The sequence below is a fragment of the Oryx dammah genome, unplaced genomic scaffold (genome assembly GCF_014754425.2).
Source record: "Oryx dammah isolate SB20612 unplaced genomic scaffold, SCBI_Odam_1.1 HiC_scaffold_4, whole genome shotgun sequence".
NCBI classification, from domain to species: Eukaryota; Metazoa; Chordata; class Mammalia; order Artiodactyla; family Bovidae; genus Oryx; species Oryx dammah.
In genome coordinates, this window is record NW_024070188.1 from 88,012,023 (window position 1) to 88,028,805 (window position 16,783).

General features: G+C 56.1%; 1 protein-coding gene across 3 annotated transcripts in view; it reads right to left on the reverse strand.

The window, feature by feature from the left end:
* Positions 1 to 1,207: 1,207 nt before the first annotated feature.
* The window catches only part of RPS6KA2 (ribosomal protein S6 kinase A2), a 275,569-nt gene continuing 259,993 nt past the window's right edge, over positions 1,208 to 16,783 (reverse strand). For all 3 annotated transcript variants that reach the window (XM_040239178.1, XM_040239179.1, XM_040239177.1), the window contains 7 exons: positions 16,166 to 16,255; positions 15,187 to 15,345; positions 13,584 to 13,745; positions 9,231 to 9,307; positions 7,813 to 7,930; positions 3,963 to 4,100; positions 1,208 to 2,437 (listed from right to left, as the gene is read on the reverse strand). In XM_040239178.1, the coding sequence (XP_040095112.1) occupies positions 2,312 to 2,437; positions 3,963 to 4,100; positions 7,813 to 7,930; positions 9,231 to 9,307; positions 13,584 to 13,745; positions 15,187 to 15,345; positions 16,166 to 16,255 (870 nt within the window). In that variant the 3' untranslated portion in view covers positions 1,208 to 2,311. The remainder of the gene's footprint in view (positions 2,438 to 3,962; positions 4,101 to 7,812; positions 7,931 to 9,230; positions 9,308 to 13,583; positions 13,746 to 15,186; positions 15,346 to 16,165; positions 16,256 to 16,783) is intronic.

Genomic DNA, 16,783 nt, shown 5'->3' on the forward strand with positions numbered 1-16,783 from the left:
TGTGGGCAGAGAAGAGTGCAAATCAGATCCTCCTGCGGGGGCGGGGCTGGGGAGGTGAGGGGCCCCCCGGGGGGGCGGGGGCGACACCCCGGTGAACACACTGGCTCCATCAATGCTACGACCGCTCACGGACTGACGGCCTTCCTAACAGCCAAGGGGGTCTGGGATCCCGGACGGCCCGACCTGGGGAACACGGGAAAGCCCACTCTCCGCTGCTCTGACACGGGGGCGCAAAGCTTTCATGGAGGGGGCAGCGAGTGCGAGTCAGGTGTTTCTCTTAAAGTAGAGGGGGCAGAGTGTTGAGTCAAGAGTGGGCACCCCAGAGGGTGCGGCTGGGCGGGAGGCCTGTGATCCAGGGCTGCGCCTCTGAGGTTTCTACGGCGGGGGGCGGTGTCTGGCTCTGTGAGGGGGCAGGGCAGCCGGTTAGCCTGCGGGCGGCCACTCCAGGCGCACACGCCCTGCGAAGCCGCGTGTGAGCGGTGGAGGCACAGCGACCGCACCTGCACTCACACCCCGCCCGCGGGTCAGAAGGCCCAGCCGTGGGCCGCTTCACTCAAGATTTCTGCAAGTTCAGTTGAAAATGGGCTCTTGACTTCTCCCGGCGGACGTTGTGCGGAAAGCCTCGTTTCCGAGGAGGGTGCAGGAGAGGGGCGCTGCACGGACAGCCACATCGGTGCGGGGCTGGGTGGGAGAGGGACGGGGTCCGCAGAGCCGGGCGCTCTGAGAGGTGAGTGTGGAGGGCTGCACGCAGGCGAGCCGAGCCCGCGGGCCGCTCAGAGGACACGCCGACCCCCTCCCAGCGCTGCACCTCTTCCGCCTTCTCTCTCCCTCCATCGCAAGGCTCCGACTCGAAGCAAATGAACGAACCTGCCCACAAGCTCAGGACAAAGGCCCAGGAGCCGGTGGGCTGGACGTTCTCTGTGCAGCAAACAAGATACAAACGATCATGGCTGATTTCCGGGAGGGCAAAACCTGTGACCTGGGGCCACTCGGGTTTGCTTAAGTGTCCAATAACAGGTGAAACCGTTCTGACCTAAGACAAAGCCCTTGCGGGTAGAAGTCTCTTGAGCCTCGGGGCAAAAGCACTTTCTATTGAGAAATATGAGAAATGCCTGAAAGGGTTTTGTGGGAAAACAGGTACAGGGGTCTGTTCCCACCTTTTCATTCTGTGTGGTTCTGAGGGGAAAAAAAGCCTCGTGGAATAATCAAAGCTTCACCAATATGCTTATATTTTAAGGTCTGAAGACCATTAGACAGAGATAGGGAGCTATAGTTTTAGAGTGCGGCATTCGTTGATTTTGGGGTTGGGTGCCAGAGTGAGCGGAGACAGAGGGACTTTTAAATCCTGTCTTCTAGGTGAAAACCTGGCTGAGAACAGGCACGCTGTCCCCGCCTGAGTGCAGGGGCCCAGCGCTGCCAGACGACGCCCACTCCCGCGTGCACACGCCCAGCAGAGACATTAGACATCCCTGACGCTTCAGCTGAGGACAGCCCTGTGCGACAGCGACACAGCACACCGCACAAAAGCACAGCTCCCACGAAGGGCTCCCCTGCCCCCTGCGAGCATCCTGCTGCTCGCCTCGCTCCCGGGCCGGGCGGGGGCGCGGCAGAGGTCTCCTGGGGAACAGAGAGAGGGCGGATGGAGGCAACCGGACTCGGGGTTTCCGGCGGCCACTGCGGCGCTTCCACGGACCAGGAAAGGGAGAGCCAGCACTCGGGGGAGCCCGGGACCTTTCGCAAGTTCGGGACAGGAGTGGAGCAGCCCTCCGCCAGTCCCCGGTCCTCGTGAGGGGGCACAGGCTTCGGCTGGCTCCTTCCCGGGCGAGAGGACACCAGCGATGCTTGTGAAACTCGGCCACTGGTTCTGAGGTGGCCTCGCCCCTCCCCAGCTCTGCAACAGGAGAGAAGGCGGGGTGTCGGTCCAAGCGGGGGGCGGGGGTTGGAGGAGACAAGGGCTCTTTGGTTCATTCAGAAGGACCAGGCGTCCACTCACTGGTCACTCGGCCGCGGGCACAGGCCGAGCGCAGGGGCCAGAAACCGCCCCCTCCTCTCGGTGACATCCAGGCTGCGCGTGCCGGAGGTGGGACCAGGTTGCTGACTTTACAGCTGGAGGAGGCATCTCTCCACAGAAACACAAGCCATGTGCAAGGCTCACGGGCCGGGAGGAGCCCCCGGGTTCTCGGCACGGTCAGGGGTACAGGAAGGACTCCGTCTGGTTGGCGGGGGCGGAGGGGGCAGGTCGGCCTGGCCGCGCATCCGGTGGGTCACCGTCCGATCCTCTCCGGGCTGCAGGAGAAGGCGCAGGGCTCGGCTACAGCCGCGTGGACGTGAGTCTCTTCATGCCCCGGCGCTGGGCCAGGTTGGACGACAGCACGGGCTCCAGCCGCGGGGCCTGAGGGGCTCTGTTGAGAGCGAAGTAGGTGGCAGCCATGGCTCCCTGCAAACCGAGGGGGAGGCGGGCTCGCTGAGCCTGGGCGGCCGGGAGGCCCTCCGTCAGGACCCGGGCCGGCACACTCAGACACCTGGCTGCTGCTCTGAGCGCCGCGGCCGCCCACCCACCGCCCACCGTGAACTGTGCAGGGACACAGACCCGCTGCCTGAGCAGTGACGCAGTGACGCAGGCCCACCGTCCAGTGAACTGGACGGACGCCTCGGGCTCCCATGGAGCCCCCGGGAGACGCCTCCTGACGCCCATCCTGCCGGGTCCCTGGGGCGCCCTCCTGGCAATGGCTGAGCCCGCTGGCCCCCAGCTCTGCCCGTTTTGAGGGCTTGGGACCCACTTGGGGGCCGGGGCCGCTACGGGAGAGCTCTAACCGGCCGGCGGCTCCTTGCAGGAGCCCCTGTCCCTGTGCGGCCGGGGCAGCGCACCCCTCCTGGAGGAGGGTCCCACCGGGACGCAGGGCTCCCTGCAGACGGGTGCGGGCCTCTCTGGCCAGGCCGTGAGAGACGGGCCAGGCCGCCCGAGGAGCAGGACTGGGCCGCAGTGCCCCGTGTCATCACACCAGCAGCGCCGATAAGGCGGGGTCAGCCTCCGCCGGCTACCAGGAGCACTGGGGCCTCAGCCCTCCCGGCGAACAGCCCGTGGGCGGGACCCCCTGTCCTCGCCGTGTGGACCCCCGGGTCCTCTGGACGCCGGCCGTCTGTCCGGGCTGCACCACAGGGGCCGGGGCGTCACCAGCGGGGTGACCGGCAGCCACTGCCCGGCTGTTCGTAGGTTCAGTGACACACAGCCGCAGTGCAGTGGCCTGGAAATGATGGCCGCCCCGCAAGGTCAGAAGAGCCAGGCAGTGCGGGCCTGCTGTAAGACAAGGACGAAAGGGGCAGGGTCTCCGTGGGGCAGGGCCTCTAGACCCTGGAGCAGGAGCCCCTCGGCCGTCCGCCCTGAGCTCCATGGGCGTGGCTGCTCTGGGCTCACCCATCGTCCAGGGCTTCCTGCACGGCTCCCAGGGTCTCGAGATGCCTAAGCTAAGAGGCCACGCCAGCGGGGGCGTGGTGGTGGGTGAGCTACCAGGAAAGGCTGGCTGCAGAGCGCCGGGGAGGGGCAGGGGTCAGCAAACCCCGGCCGCTGCCTGGTGTAAATAAGCTCTTCCTGGAACTCACTGACCACTCAGGTGCCATCCGTGGTGTTTCTGTGCTATGACACAGAGCTGGGCAGGGACAGCCATCTGGTGAACCCTCTGGGGTTTACAGAGGCGCCTGCAGAGCTCAGGTGCAGAGCGGTGGGCCTGGCGCGCGGCCTGTCTCTCCTCTCTCTCTCTCCCTTGTCTGTCTCTGTCTCTCTGACACACAGACACACACGTAATGAAGCTGTCCAGAAGTTGCCCCTTCGTGAGAGTTGGTATGTGACCGCAGGTGTGGGGTACACCTGTCTGCCGGTTCCTGGTTCCCCTCCCGTACCCAGGACCTCCGGGGGTTAACCGGGCAGGAAGTCACCCTCCCACCGACGGGACTGTGGGCGGTACCTTCACCAGGTGGACGTCCTGTCTGCTGAGCTGGTTTGGGGACAGGTGCTCCCTGTTGACGATCCAAGGGTGTTTCAGGACCTGAACTGCCGTCAGGCGCTGGTGAGGGTCCACGTGGAGCATCTTGGACACGACGTCCTGCGGGAGAGGGTGAGCGGGGGGCAGGGGTGAGGGCTGCCCGTGCTTGAAGCCGTCTCCCTCCTCCCTGTCATGGCAAAGCCTCACCACTGTCCTGGGAGTGACTCTGTACATCTGGGGTCACACATTTGCTTTCAGGTTTGTAAGACGGTGAAGTTTAGAAAAGCAGGTTTTACCATCATCAACATGGTGAGTGCCCCCCCCTCCCAGGTTTATTTATTTTTAATTTATTTGGCTGGGCTGAGTGGCTTGTGGAATTTTAGTTTCCTGATCAGGGACGGAACCCGAGCTCTTGGTTGTGACAGCATGGAGTCCTAACCACTAGGGAATTCTCACTCCAGGTTCCTATTGTAGGAAAGATTTCACATCTAAAGAGAAATCAAATGTGGAGATGTTCAATAGTGGATGTAAGTTACTGTAATACTGAGTCAAAATGATAATCTTCCAAAGGGAGAAACTGAAATAAGGGCTATTACAAACCAATCACAATGTCCTCGGTTACATTTTATGACATGTAGTAAAATATTACCGTCCTCAACGCCACACATATTTGGTACAGCATTTGCTGCAAATAATTGCCAACTATGGATTTAATGGTCTGGTTGCCATTATATGTGTTCAAAGGTTTCATGTTCCAAAGGGGTGATTTTCTTCTTTGATTATAAAATAATAACAACAAAAACTCCTAAAATGGGTTTAAAGACTGAGCTCGTCTTTATATTAACATGTTGTAATACAGGCAAATGTGTGTACACACAAGTATGGTTACAACTATGGAATTCATGAGACTGTCTCCACACACTTGGAGCACCTACTTCTGTGAGTCATCAGGACCGTCCTTGGGGGAGGGGCTGAATGTGACGCCGCTGTGTTGCAGGGGAAGGTGTGACGTGTCCACTTGTTCACCACGTGCCCGAGGACGGGCCCCGCGGAGAATCCGTGGCTTTCCACCAGCCTGCTCTCCTGCCGTGGTGTTCCCACCGCATTCCAAAACGAAATGAAGTCAGTTAGAGTCTCTGCCCAGTGTGAAGTTGCTTCGCTCAACAGAACTTGTGGTCATCAACCACAGCGAAGAAATAGCGTACACCTTCAAGCAACTCCTTCTGCAGAGAAACCCAAAGCCCTTTTACATTTGCTGACACTAGTCTTGGTAACTGTTGGGGGCCAGCGTGAGGAACTCCGCCCACGGCAAAGGTCATGAGGAAGGAGGCTTGGCATACGCAAAGGCGTGATCAAGCCTCAGGAAACCCCCTGTTCCCGAGCATCTACCCCAAAACCAGAGTCTGTTTTATGCTCTCGCCTACACCTCTGACTTTACGGGGGGCTCTCCCCCATAACCGTTTCTCTCGGAGAAGGAGTAAACGTGCAGCTCCAAGGCAATAAAAATTCCTGGGCGTGACAAGAGGGTTTCAGCTCACGGACTCCTCTGAAGGTTATCTAGCCCGCCTGTATAGGTTCCTCCGGCCACATGTGATTGTTTACAGCCTCCCAACCTGAGAGGCACAAGATGTTTTAGACTTACTAAAGGCAAATTCTTTGGGGGAGTTAGAAATTATTAATACAGTGGGTTGGTTAGGAATTATATCGGTGAAGGGTGTTTCATTTGTTGTGTCAATGATTGCTGCTAATTCCCTGCTCTGGGTGGGACAAGGATGTCTCAGGTCAAACCTCTCTACTGACAGACTAGCTTGTGTGACAGGATTATCCATCCTCCTGCCACCTGATTGTTTACTACCTCTTAACCACAAAGAACACAGAGAGTTTTGGAGTATTTTGAGAGTCTTAATTAGCATAGGGCTTTTTCTTATCATTGAGTCAATGATTGCCGCCAGGCCTCCATATCCTTAGGCACCTGGGAATATATTAATGTATTTGGAATATAGAAAAGGAAATATAGTAGTTTTTGATGTTAGCAATACTAGACTTTCTGAGTTAATGAATTTTCTCTTTTGTAATAGATCACTGTGCTTTGTTATAAATCACTGTGTCTTTGTTATGTAAAAATGTATACTATCTTAAGACTAAATAGATCTTAAGGGGAACATTGGTAAAAGGATTTTCATTTGTTGGGCTGATGTTTGCTGCTAAATCTCCATATTCCCTGCCCTTATAATGAATATAACTAACATATAGGAGAAATAAGTATTAACCTTTAAACATATAGGAGAAATAAGTATTAACCTTTAAGATTAATCCTGTTAACCTTGGGTTAAATAAATTCCTTTCTTGATTGTAACTCACTACACCCTCACCCTATAGGAATGCAACTTTATCTGGAGGGTGGTGCCTGGTTTAAGAAATTAGGTTTTTGGTTATCAGAAAGAAAGGACCATAGAATGTCAGCAGGTCTCACTCATGGCCAGAAGATGATGTAATATCCCTAAGACCCCCACGTGACTCTGTACTCATCCCTATGTGTAACAAGAGGTATATAAGCAAACCCAAAAATAAAGAAATTGGATCAGTTTCCGGAAAGACTGATTCCACCATGTCGCTTCTTTCTTGCTCCTGTTTCCCTGGCTGAATTCCCATCTGGATTCAGCCTCCTTTTCTCCACTATACTATCTGCTACTACACTATCCGTTTCTAATCTCTCTCTATATCTGTAATTAAATATGTATTTTTCCAAAGACGCCGACGCCGTCCCCCCGCCTTCGAATCACCCTGGATCCACCGGGGCTGGACCCCGGTAGGTAACTTCTTGAGACAAATATCTCCTAGAAGGATTGTTCTTCCCATTTTCAGGTGTAAAAATGAAAAGTTGGGAGAACTTTATTGACTTGCTCAAGACCTCACAGGGACTTCCTGGGTGGTCCAGTGGTTAAGAGTCCTCCTTGCAATGCAGGGGACACAGGTTCGATCCCTGGTCAGGGAACTAAGACCCCACCTGCTGCAGAGCAAGTAAGCCCTCGAGATTCAACTACTGAAGCCCATGTGCTCTGGAGCCTGCACGTTGCAACTGGAGAGTCCGTGCACCGTGACAAAACATCCTGAGTGCCGCCACTGAGACAACACAGCTAAATAAAATTAAAAGAAAAAAAAACCCTCACAGTAGGGAATTCCCTGATGGGCCAGTGGTTAGGACTCTGCACTTTCACTGCTGAGGGCCCCAGTTCGATCCCTGGATGGAGAACTAAGATCCCAACGAGCCAGGTGGCAAGGCAAAAACCTAACAGAAACCAAGCCCACTGGCCTAGATGTTTCTTTGAAAGTGACATTAACATTTAAATCCATCAACTTCTCCATAATGTGGGTGGGCCTCATCCAACCAGTTGAAGGTCTTAAGTGAAAAAAGACTGACGTCCCCAAGGAAGAGGAGATTCTGCCAGAAGACAGCTTTGGACGAGAGTGGCAACTTCTACGTCTCCCTGAGCCTCCAGGCTTCTGGCCTGCCCTGGAGATTTTGGACTTAACCATTACCAGCCTCCACGATTCCATAGAAACAGACCTCCCTCCCTCTGTCTCAGTCTCTCTGTACATGCACACCCTGTTCTGTGTCCCTGAAGAACTCTAATACACAAGACTACGGAAAATGTGAAAAGGGCTATGAAATATTTTTGCGAAAATAATTTTTTTTATCTGAAAGGTGTACAAAGTCTCTGAGTACAAAATATCTAAGTCATTTGCATGAAAAGTATCCTCTAGCTTCCTCGGAGATGTTCCTGCAGAATCTCCACCCTAGGGCCGTGAGGGCGCCAGGCAGAGAGCTCACCTTGGCCGCGTCAGAGATGGAGTCCCAGTTTCCCCCGGAAAGGGCGTACTTTCCGCTGCCGATCCTTGCCAAGATGTCCTCAGGGGTGTCATCCGGCCCATTTGCAAAAGGGGTGAATCTGTGTGATGAGAGATTTATGGTGAGGAGCTTCCATTTTATAATCTGCGATAAAGCTCATTGTGCCTTTCTGTGGTAAAAACAATCATTTTTTTCTTTCTCATCATGCTCCAAATCCAGGATTCATGGCAGAATGTCATTTATTCCTTCCTGCTGTGTCTCTTTTCCCTACTCGGCCAGTGCTAACGGTTGATAGGGCAAATGAAGATGTGGACTCAGAGGTGAGGCCTTCAGGACCAGTTCTGGCTTCCCTGGTGACAGAGTGGCACAGCGGTTTCCCCTGTGACGTGGTTTCCGTGGTGACAGTGTGGCATAGTGGGTGGGAGCCTGGGGTCTGAAGTCTGGGAGGCCTGTGCTTGATATCTTACCAGCGGTGGGCTCTCTGACAAATGAGTTTTTGAGGCTCAGCTGAAGTGGGCAGCATGACACACTACAGCAGCGGCGTGCCGAGACGCACCGGGCGTGAACACTTCTTGCGCATCCCTAACGTGTGATAGATGTTCCCGCCACCCCTCACGAAAACCAGGGCGGGTCAGCGTAGCCTTCCTCGGAAAGGACTTGCGTGTGATTCTAACAGCACTCCCTTCCGTGGCAGCTCTGTGCTCCTCGTTAAGTATCAGCAAAGCGAGCCCCGGAAGGGCCACCGAGAGGGGCACCGGGAAGAGACGGCAGGCCACCCCGGCTCCCCCTCCACTGGACACCACCCCCAGCTCACTGGGAAGCACTCCACTGAGGCCACACAAGAAGCAGGCCATCCTCGATCACTCCTGTGAGGCCTTCTCCATTTTGCCCAGTAAAGAGGACTGGATGACCTAGACCTCTTGCCTGCCCCTCCACCCCTGTCTAATAACGTTTAAGCCGCTGGGCACTAGGGGATCCTTGGATTCCAGGCCTTCCTGGCTGGAAGGAGCCTTCAGAGTCCACAGTGTCCTCCTCTCAGTCAAAAGTGAGGGCAGTGAGGGGCTCAGGATTCCCCCGGGAGCAGAGCGAGTGAGGGTGAGTCTGTGCGCTGGAGCCCGGGGCCGCCTGCCGGCTTCCTGGCTCGAGGAGACGTTTCTAAGCAAAGATGTGACCTTTCCAGAGGGCGCGTGGTCCAGAGGTGACAGCGGCCTCGTGGTCTGAGGCTTGGGGTTCTGTGGGTAAGCTGAGCCCTGCAGCGCCAGCTCCCTAATTCCAGAGACACCCTTGAACAACAGGCAGTGCTAAACTCCCTGCCGCCGCCCTCCGTCCACGCACCGGGCCCCGGGCCTGAGCTCCCCGCCTGGGTGGGGGCCCGAGCGGCCCCACCCGGGCTGCATTACCCCGCCAGCATGGTGTAGAGCAGGATCCCCAGGCTCCAGATGTCACATGCCGCATCATAGCCCTGCCGCTTCAGGACCTGCGGGGAGAGCAGATGCGGGTCAGCGCTGGGCAGAGGAGTTCAAAGCATGCTGCTGTGATGGGACCAGAAGCCCGGTGCAGGTGGGGGTACGGGATGGAGGTTGGGGGTGGGGCATGGGGGGCGGTGGGGGAAGTCTTCAGTGAGACCATCGTGTACGACTGCAAAGCCAACCCCAATTTCCCACAGTAGGATTCCCCCAAGACCAGCGCACACAGAGAGCCCTGTCGAATATATGACAGATGGAAAAGGAGACATCTAACTTTGGAGGAAGAAGAGTTTGGGGAGCTCCCTGGTGGCCTCATGGTTAGGACCCCGGGCTTTCACTGTGGTGGCCAGGATTCAATTCCTGGTTGGGGAACTGAGATCTCGCAAGTCATGTGGTGTGGGGGGAAAAGGCAGAATTATTTTTAGTAAATTATATCTAGGCTTCCCAGGTGGTGCTCGTGCTAAAGAACCTGCCTGCCAACGCAGGAGGCATAAGAGGTGCAGATCAGTCCCTGGGTCAGGAAGACCCCTTGGAGAAGGACACGGCGACCCCCTCCAGTGTTCTTGCCTGGAGAATTCCATGGACAGAGGAGGCAGGTGGGTTACACTTCTTGGGGTCGCAAGAGTTGGACACGACCAAAGATCGTCGTTCAGTTGCTTAGTCACGTCTGACTGTGTGTGACCCCGTGGACTGCAGCACGCCAGGCCTCCCTGTCCTTCACCATCTTCACCACCAGCAAGTTGGAGCTGGCTCAAACTCTTGTCTATCAGTGACGCCATCCAACTATCTCAGCCTCTGTTGTTCCCTTCTCCTCCTGTCCTCAATCTTTCCAGCATTAGGGTCTTTTCCAATGAGTTGGCTCTTCACATCAGCTGGCCAAAGTATTGAAGCCTCAGCTTCAGCATCAGTCCTTCCAAATGAATATTCAGGATTGATTTCCTTTAGGATTCACTGCTTTGATCTCCTTGTAGTCCAAGGGACTCTCAAGAGTCTTCTCCCATGCTATAGTTTGAAAGCATCAGTTATTTGGTGCTCAGCCTTCTTTATGGTCCAGCTCTCGTATCTGCACAGAGTTCAGTTCAGTTCAGTCACTCAGTCGTGTCTGACTCTTTGCGACCCCATGAATTGCAGCACGCCAGGCCTCCCTGTCCATCACCAACTCCCAGAGTTCACTCAGACTCACGTCCATCGAGTCTGTGATGCCATCCAGCCATCTCATCCTCGGTCGTCCCCTTCTCCTCCTGTCCCCAATCTCTCCCAGCATCAGAGTCCTTTCCAATGAGTCAAAAGTACAGTCCAAAGTACTGGAGCTTCAGCTTTAGCATCATTCCTTCCAAAGAAATCCCAGGGTTGATCTCCTTCAGAATGGACTGGTTGGATCTCCTTGCAGTCCAAGGGACTCTCAAGAGTCTTCTCCAACACCACGGTTCAAAAGCATCAATTCTTCGGCGCTCAGCCTTCTTCACAGTCCAACTCTCACATCCATACATGACCACAGGAAAAACCATAGCCTTGACTAGACGGATCTTAGTCGGCAAAGTAATGTCTCTGCTTTTGAATATGCTATCTAGGTTGGTCATAACTTTTCTTCCAAGGAGTAAGCGTCTTTTAATTTCATGGCTGCAGTCACCATCTGCAGTGATTTTGGAGCCCCCCAAAATAAAGTCGGACACTGTTTCCACTGTTTCCCCATCTATTTCCCATGAAGTGATGGGACCGGATGCCATGATCTTCGTTTTCTGAACGTTGAGCTTCAAGCCAACTTTCCCACTCTCCTCTTTCACTTTCATCAAGAGGCTTTTTAGCTCCTCTTCACTTTCTGCCATAAGGGTGGTATCATTTGCATATCTTGAGGTTATTGATATTTCTCCTGGCAATCTTGATTCCAGCTTGTGTTTCTTCCAGTCCAGTGTTTTTCATAATGTACTCTGCATATTAGTTAAATAAGCAGAGTGACAATATACAGCCTTGACGTACTCCTTTTCCTATTTGGAACCAGTCTGTTCCATGTCCAGTTCTAACTGTTGCTTCCTGACCTGCATACAGATTTCTCAAGAGGCAGGTCAGGGGGTCTGGTATTCCCATCTCTTTCAGAATTTTCCACAGTTTATTGTGATCCACAACAGTCAAAGGCTTTGGCATAGTCAATAAAGCAGAAATAGATGTTTTTCTGGAACTCTCTTGCTTTTTCCATGATCCAGCAGATGTTGGAATTTGGTCTCTGGTTCCTCTGCCTTTTCTAAAACCAGCTTGAACATCAGGAAGTTCACGGTTCACATATTGTTGAAACCTGGCTTGGAGAATTTTGAGCATTACTTTAGTAGCGTGTGAGATGAGTGCAATTGTATGGTAGTTTGAGCATTCTTTGGCATTGCCTTTCTTTGGGATTGGAATGAAAACTGACCTTTTCCAGTCCTGTGGCCACTGCTGAGTTTTCCAAATTTGCTGGCATATTGAGTGCAGCACTTTCACAGCATCATCTTTCAGGATTTGAAATAGCTCAACTGGAATTCCATCACCTCCACTAGCTTTGTTCGTAGTGATGCTTTCTAAGGCCCATTTGACTTCACATTCCAGGATGTCTGGCTCTAGATGAGTGATCACACCATCGTGATTATCCAGGTCGTGAAGATCTTTTTTGTACAGTTTTCTGTGTATTCTTGCCACCTCTTCTTACTATCTTCTGCTTCTGTTAGGTCCATCCATTTCTGTCCTTTATCGAGCCCATCTTTGCATGAAATGTTCCCTTGGTATCTCTAATTTTCTTGAAGAGATCTCTAGTCTTTCCCATTCTGTTGTTTTCCTCGATTTCTTTGCATTGATCGCTGAAGAAGGCTTTCTTATTTCTTCTTGCTATTCTTTGGAACTCTGCATTCAGATGTTTATATCTTTCCTTTTCTCTTTTGCTTTTCGCTTCTCTTCTTTTCACAGCTATTTGTAAGGCCTCCCCAGACAGCCATTTTAATAATAATATTATTATTAGCATCGACCAAATAACGCAGTAATGTTGATCGAATAGAACCAGATTGTTTTTAAAGGGGCCGCAGGTATCATCTAGACAGTATAATATCGGCCGCACAGGCCAGCCCGGGCTGCGCGTCCATCCGTATCCTGGCAGGCACGCAGACGTCCTCCTCGGGGACCACTGCCCCGGGGTCAGCTTGCAGACCCTGCCCGCACCGCCTCTCGGACAGTTCACAGCCTGACCACTAGGTGTCAGCATGGCTCTCTTACGACGCGCGGTACCCGCCACCGCACCCGCCTAGAAACGCTCTGGGGCAGCTTCACCTGCAACAAGAAGGATCCACACGGAACCGAGGTTTGTTTCCATTCCTGACGGCGCCTCCCCGCCCAACCCCCCTCACTCCCCAGCATCGTTAGCCTCCTCTGCTCTAGTCTTGCTCTCACCAGCGCCTCTGGTTTGGCTGTTTCCTAAAGAGCAAGAAGCTGGATTTTTCTTCACAAACGCATCAGGGACTCCAGGGCCTATGGGGCACGACCCCTGGCAGCGCTGAAAGGGGAAAATGTGCTTATAAGATGCGCTGCTGTGGTTCTCTGAGGCCCAGAGCCGAGGGCGGAGGGGGCCCCTCAGGATCCACGCGGGTCCTGATCTGCAAATCTCTGCAGAACTGTGACGTTCTACCCCCAGGCCCACAGTGCACCTGTCGTGGAAGACAGTCTGGAGCTGGAATTCAGGCAGAAGGTCTGTGCACACACACGCACGCTCGCCCAGTGCAGCTGCGGGTGGATTTCTGATCCCAGGTGACCCACTGGCTCCCGTCCCAGTTAAGGAGAGACCAACGCATTAGTTCTCACTCTGTGCGCTTGTGTGCTAAGTTGCTTCAGTCGTGTCTGACTCTTGGCAACCCCATGGACCGTAGCCCGCCAGGCTCCTCCGTCCATGGGATTCTCCAGGCGAGAATCCTGCAATGGGTTGCCATTTCCTCCTCCAGGGGAGCTTCCGGACCCAGCGATGGAACCCAAGTCTTCTATATCTCCTGCATGGGCGGGTGGGTTCTTTACCACTGGGGCGACCTGAGATGCCCACTTCTCACTGCAAGTCTTAACAAGTAAGCAGATTTGGTCGAAATCGTCTATAGCACAACGACAATTCTACATTACAGGTTTTACAAATAGGAAATGAAAATGTTAAAATAGCGGTGTCTGAGCACTATCAGCGGCTGACTGCCTGCCCGCCCGTGCCCCTGCCCACTCCAGCGGCCCACGTAGGCGGCCGTTCCGGCAGCGGGCGAGGGCCGACACCCGCCGGCCCAGCGGTCCTCTCACCTCCGGGGCCACGAAGTTGGCCGTGTAGCAGGGGGTCATAAGCAACCCGTTCTCAGCTCGCAGCTGCTTGGCAAACCCGAAGTCACAGATGCGGATGGATTCGGGGTTTCCAGACTCGTCCACGTACAGGATATTGCTCGGCTTTAGGTCCCGGTGAACGACCTGGGGAAGCAGGAGGAGCCACGCCTAAATCGGGGGCCGGGATGGAGCAGGGGCGAGCAGCAGAGGTGGGGGGTGCCCTCATAAGATAAGGGCTCATTTGGAGCTGTGTCCTCTGGGTGGGTCTGGCAGCAGGAAGCCATTGGCTGGGATGCTATGAACTCTGCAGGTCCTTTCCCCTTCTCTTTCTCTTACACCGATGCTCAGAACTAAGGACCAAACAACTGCCCCAGCCTCTCGGATGGCGAGTGTCTGGATGAATAAATAAGCAGGCAGCTGTCCAGGATCAGGGGGGGCCCCGGGGGCCATCACTCGGGGACACCGCAGGTGGTCGGGAACTTGGATTTCTGAGGATACAGGCCACGTGTGTGGCCACGTTCCAGCGTAGGCAGGTGCTGGGTACCCCAGCGGGTGTGCAGACAAGGAGCCTCCGTCTTGTGCTCATGGCCAGGGGGCAGAAACCCGAGGCTGCATCTGTGCCCGGGGAGCGGCTGGGCGCTCTGAGCACCAGGGACAGAGCCAGCGGCGCCTCAGAGCACAGAGGCTGCTCAGCTCTTCAGGGCACAAAGCGGCTTCTTCTGAAGGGGACAGAGGCCCGTTGTGAGAACGCGTGGCGTGCCCGCACCCCACGTGGGGCCCAAGTGTCTCCATTGTCCTGCTCACGGCCAGACAGAGGATGGGGGAGGTAGATGAAAAAAAGCCTTGGCAGGCGGCCGGTGAGGCTTCAGAGACTGCGAGGCCAGGAGACTAAAGACCCCGGTGCCAGCTCCCCTCTTGCAAAGAGGCCAGTCTGCCAAACCACCCTCTGAAGGGCCGCCCCTGGAGTCTGACTGTCCTGGGAAGGGTTTTACTAATCCCGGAAACAGCGACCACCGTGGGGGCCCAGAGGAGTGCCCTGTTCAGAGGGCACACGTGTGCGGCTGGCGGAGGAACAGTGCAGGCCTACCAGGGGCTGCTGACCAGGCAGGGAATCTGGGGCTGGGAGGGGGGCGGGCCTGGAGGCACGGTGCTGGGAGGAAACCGGCTCTGCGTGCAGCTTTGGGCCAGACCCTCAACCCTTCTGTGCTCCAGTCTCATCTGTGAAATGGGTCTGATCCCGAGCCTAGAATCGACCAGACGAGGAGCTCAGAGCCGCGCCGGGGCCCAGTGAGGGCTGCGATCTCAGCTCTCACAGTCATTTCATCACCAGCCTCCTGGGCGGTGGGGGCGGGACAGTGAGGAGCACCCCACCTTCAAGTCGGAAGTACGTTTTCGCTGTAATCGGTCCCAGTGAATTTAAATCTGACCGAGCTCCTGGATGCAGGCTGTGTGCCTCTGAAATCACGCAGGCCCATGAGGTTGGGGGTGGGAAGGAAGGCGGGGACGCCTGGTTCCTAAGTGCTGAGGCCGCGGCCCGGGGGAGCCGGCTTCCCGGCCTCCCGCAGCCCGCCCCGGGGCGCCTTACCCCCTGCGAGTGGAGGTAGTCCATGGTCTTGGTGATGGTACACAGCACGGCGCTGGCCTCCCGCTCCGAGAAGTACCGCTGCCGCAGGATGCGGTCCAGCAGCTCGCCGCCGCGCATCAGCTCCGTCACCAGGTACACGAACTTCCCGTCGTCGTAGACCTGGCGGGCGAGAGCGCGCCCGCTTAGGGACCCCGCCGGCAGGCTGCGGGCACGGGGCGCCACGCGGGGCGGGGCAGGGGCAGGCCATCGGCGCCGCCTAGGGGCTGGGCTTCTCCTTAAGCTTTGTTCACATAGGCCTGTCCTCAGAACTGAGCCAGCGTCAGGAAGGTCTCTTAACGCCCGCCCGGCGTTCACAGCGCCCTGGGGAGACTGAGAGGCAAGTCCTAGTATCTTGAGGTTCTGGGTTGACGACCCTGGGGTCACTCTGGGGTGGAGGGCAGGGGCGGAGAGGTGGCCAGCGCGCTCCCTGTTCTGACTCCCCGGCCGGGATGGACACTGCCAGGAGCATCCGACTGGCTCCAGTGCGCCTGGTCACCCCCTCTCTGTCCTTCTTCCAGGGACAAGGACCCCGCATCACTCAACACGGACAGAGGAAAGCTGGCCGGGGCCGTGGACCTGGAGCGTCAGAGCTGAAGCCCCTCTTCACGGGCTCCACGCTCTCCACGACGGTGAGAGATAGCACAGCCGGGTTAGAATCCTCGTGGGTTCTCTCTCTTCTCCCCCACGGCACGCCCGGTTACGGGAATCCGGGAGGAGGTGGGGGCCCATCAACGGGACGTGATGAACAGCCCGGCAGGTCGGGCCTCCGGCTGCCGGGTGACCCTGAGGGTCCCGGGCAGCAGCGGCCTCGGGCTCCGAGGCACCAGCAAGGGCGGATGAGCTGGCGGCAAGCGGCTCCGTGCATCTACGGGGCTTCCGGGGGCGGAGCACATACACAGCTCGGCGACAGCAGGGGCGCGGGGGGGGGGGTGGCACTTACGTCTTTGAGGGTGATGATGTTGGGATGCTGGCCGTACCGCAGGAGAATCTCGATCTCCTCCGAGGGGTCCCGTTTACTCTTGTCGATGATCTGAAACATACAGGGTGTGTGACGTGCGGCGTCCAGTGGGCGCCTGCGGCTGGGACCCCTTCTGCGCCCTCGCCCTCCCCGTCTCCAGCTTGAGCTCAGCCAAGATAACCCAACACTGCCCAGAAATGCACGGCCATCCTTTCTTTCCCAGTGAGCAACAGATTGACATTAAAAAGAAAAGGGCACTTGCTTCCAGACACTAAATTTTAAGCCGTTACACAGCTGGATGAAGAAGGGTGAGTTTGGGGAGCTCACACAGGCACCCCATGAGCAGAAGGTGCTTTTTTCTACCTCGTCAGGCTCTGGGAGGGGCAGGGCTGTGCCCTCGCTCTGTCCAAAGTGGGCCTCCAGCTGCTGTGTGTCTCTCGCCTCCTTGGGAGGCTACACACCAGGCACAAAGGGAGACCCAGCGCGGTTCTGACGGGAGATGCGGGGGTGAGGGGAGACGCCGGGGGTGGGGAGAGACCCAGCCAGGTTCTGACCGGGAGACGCGGGGGTGGGGGGAGACCCAGCGGGGGGGGGCCGGGG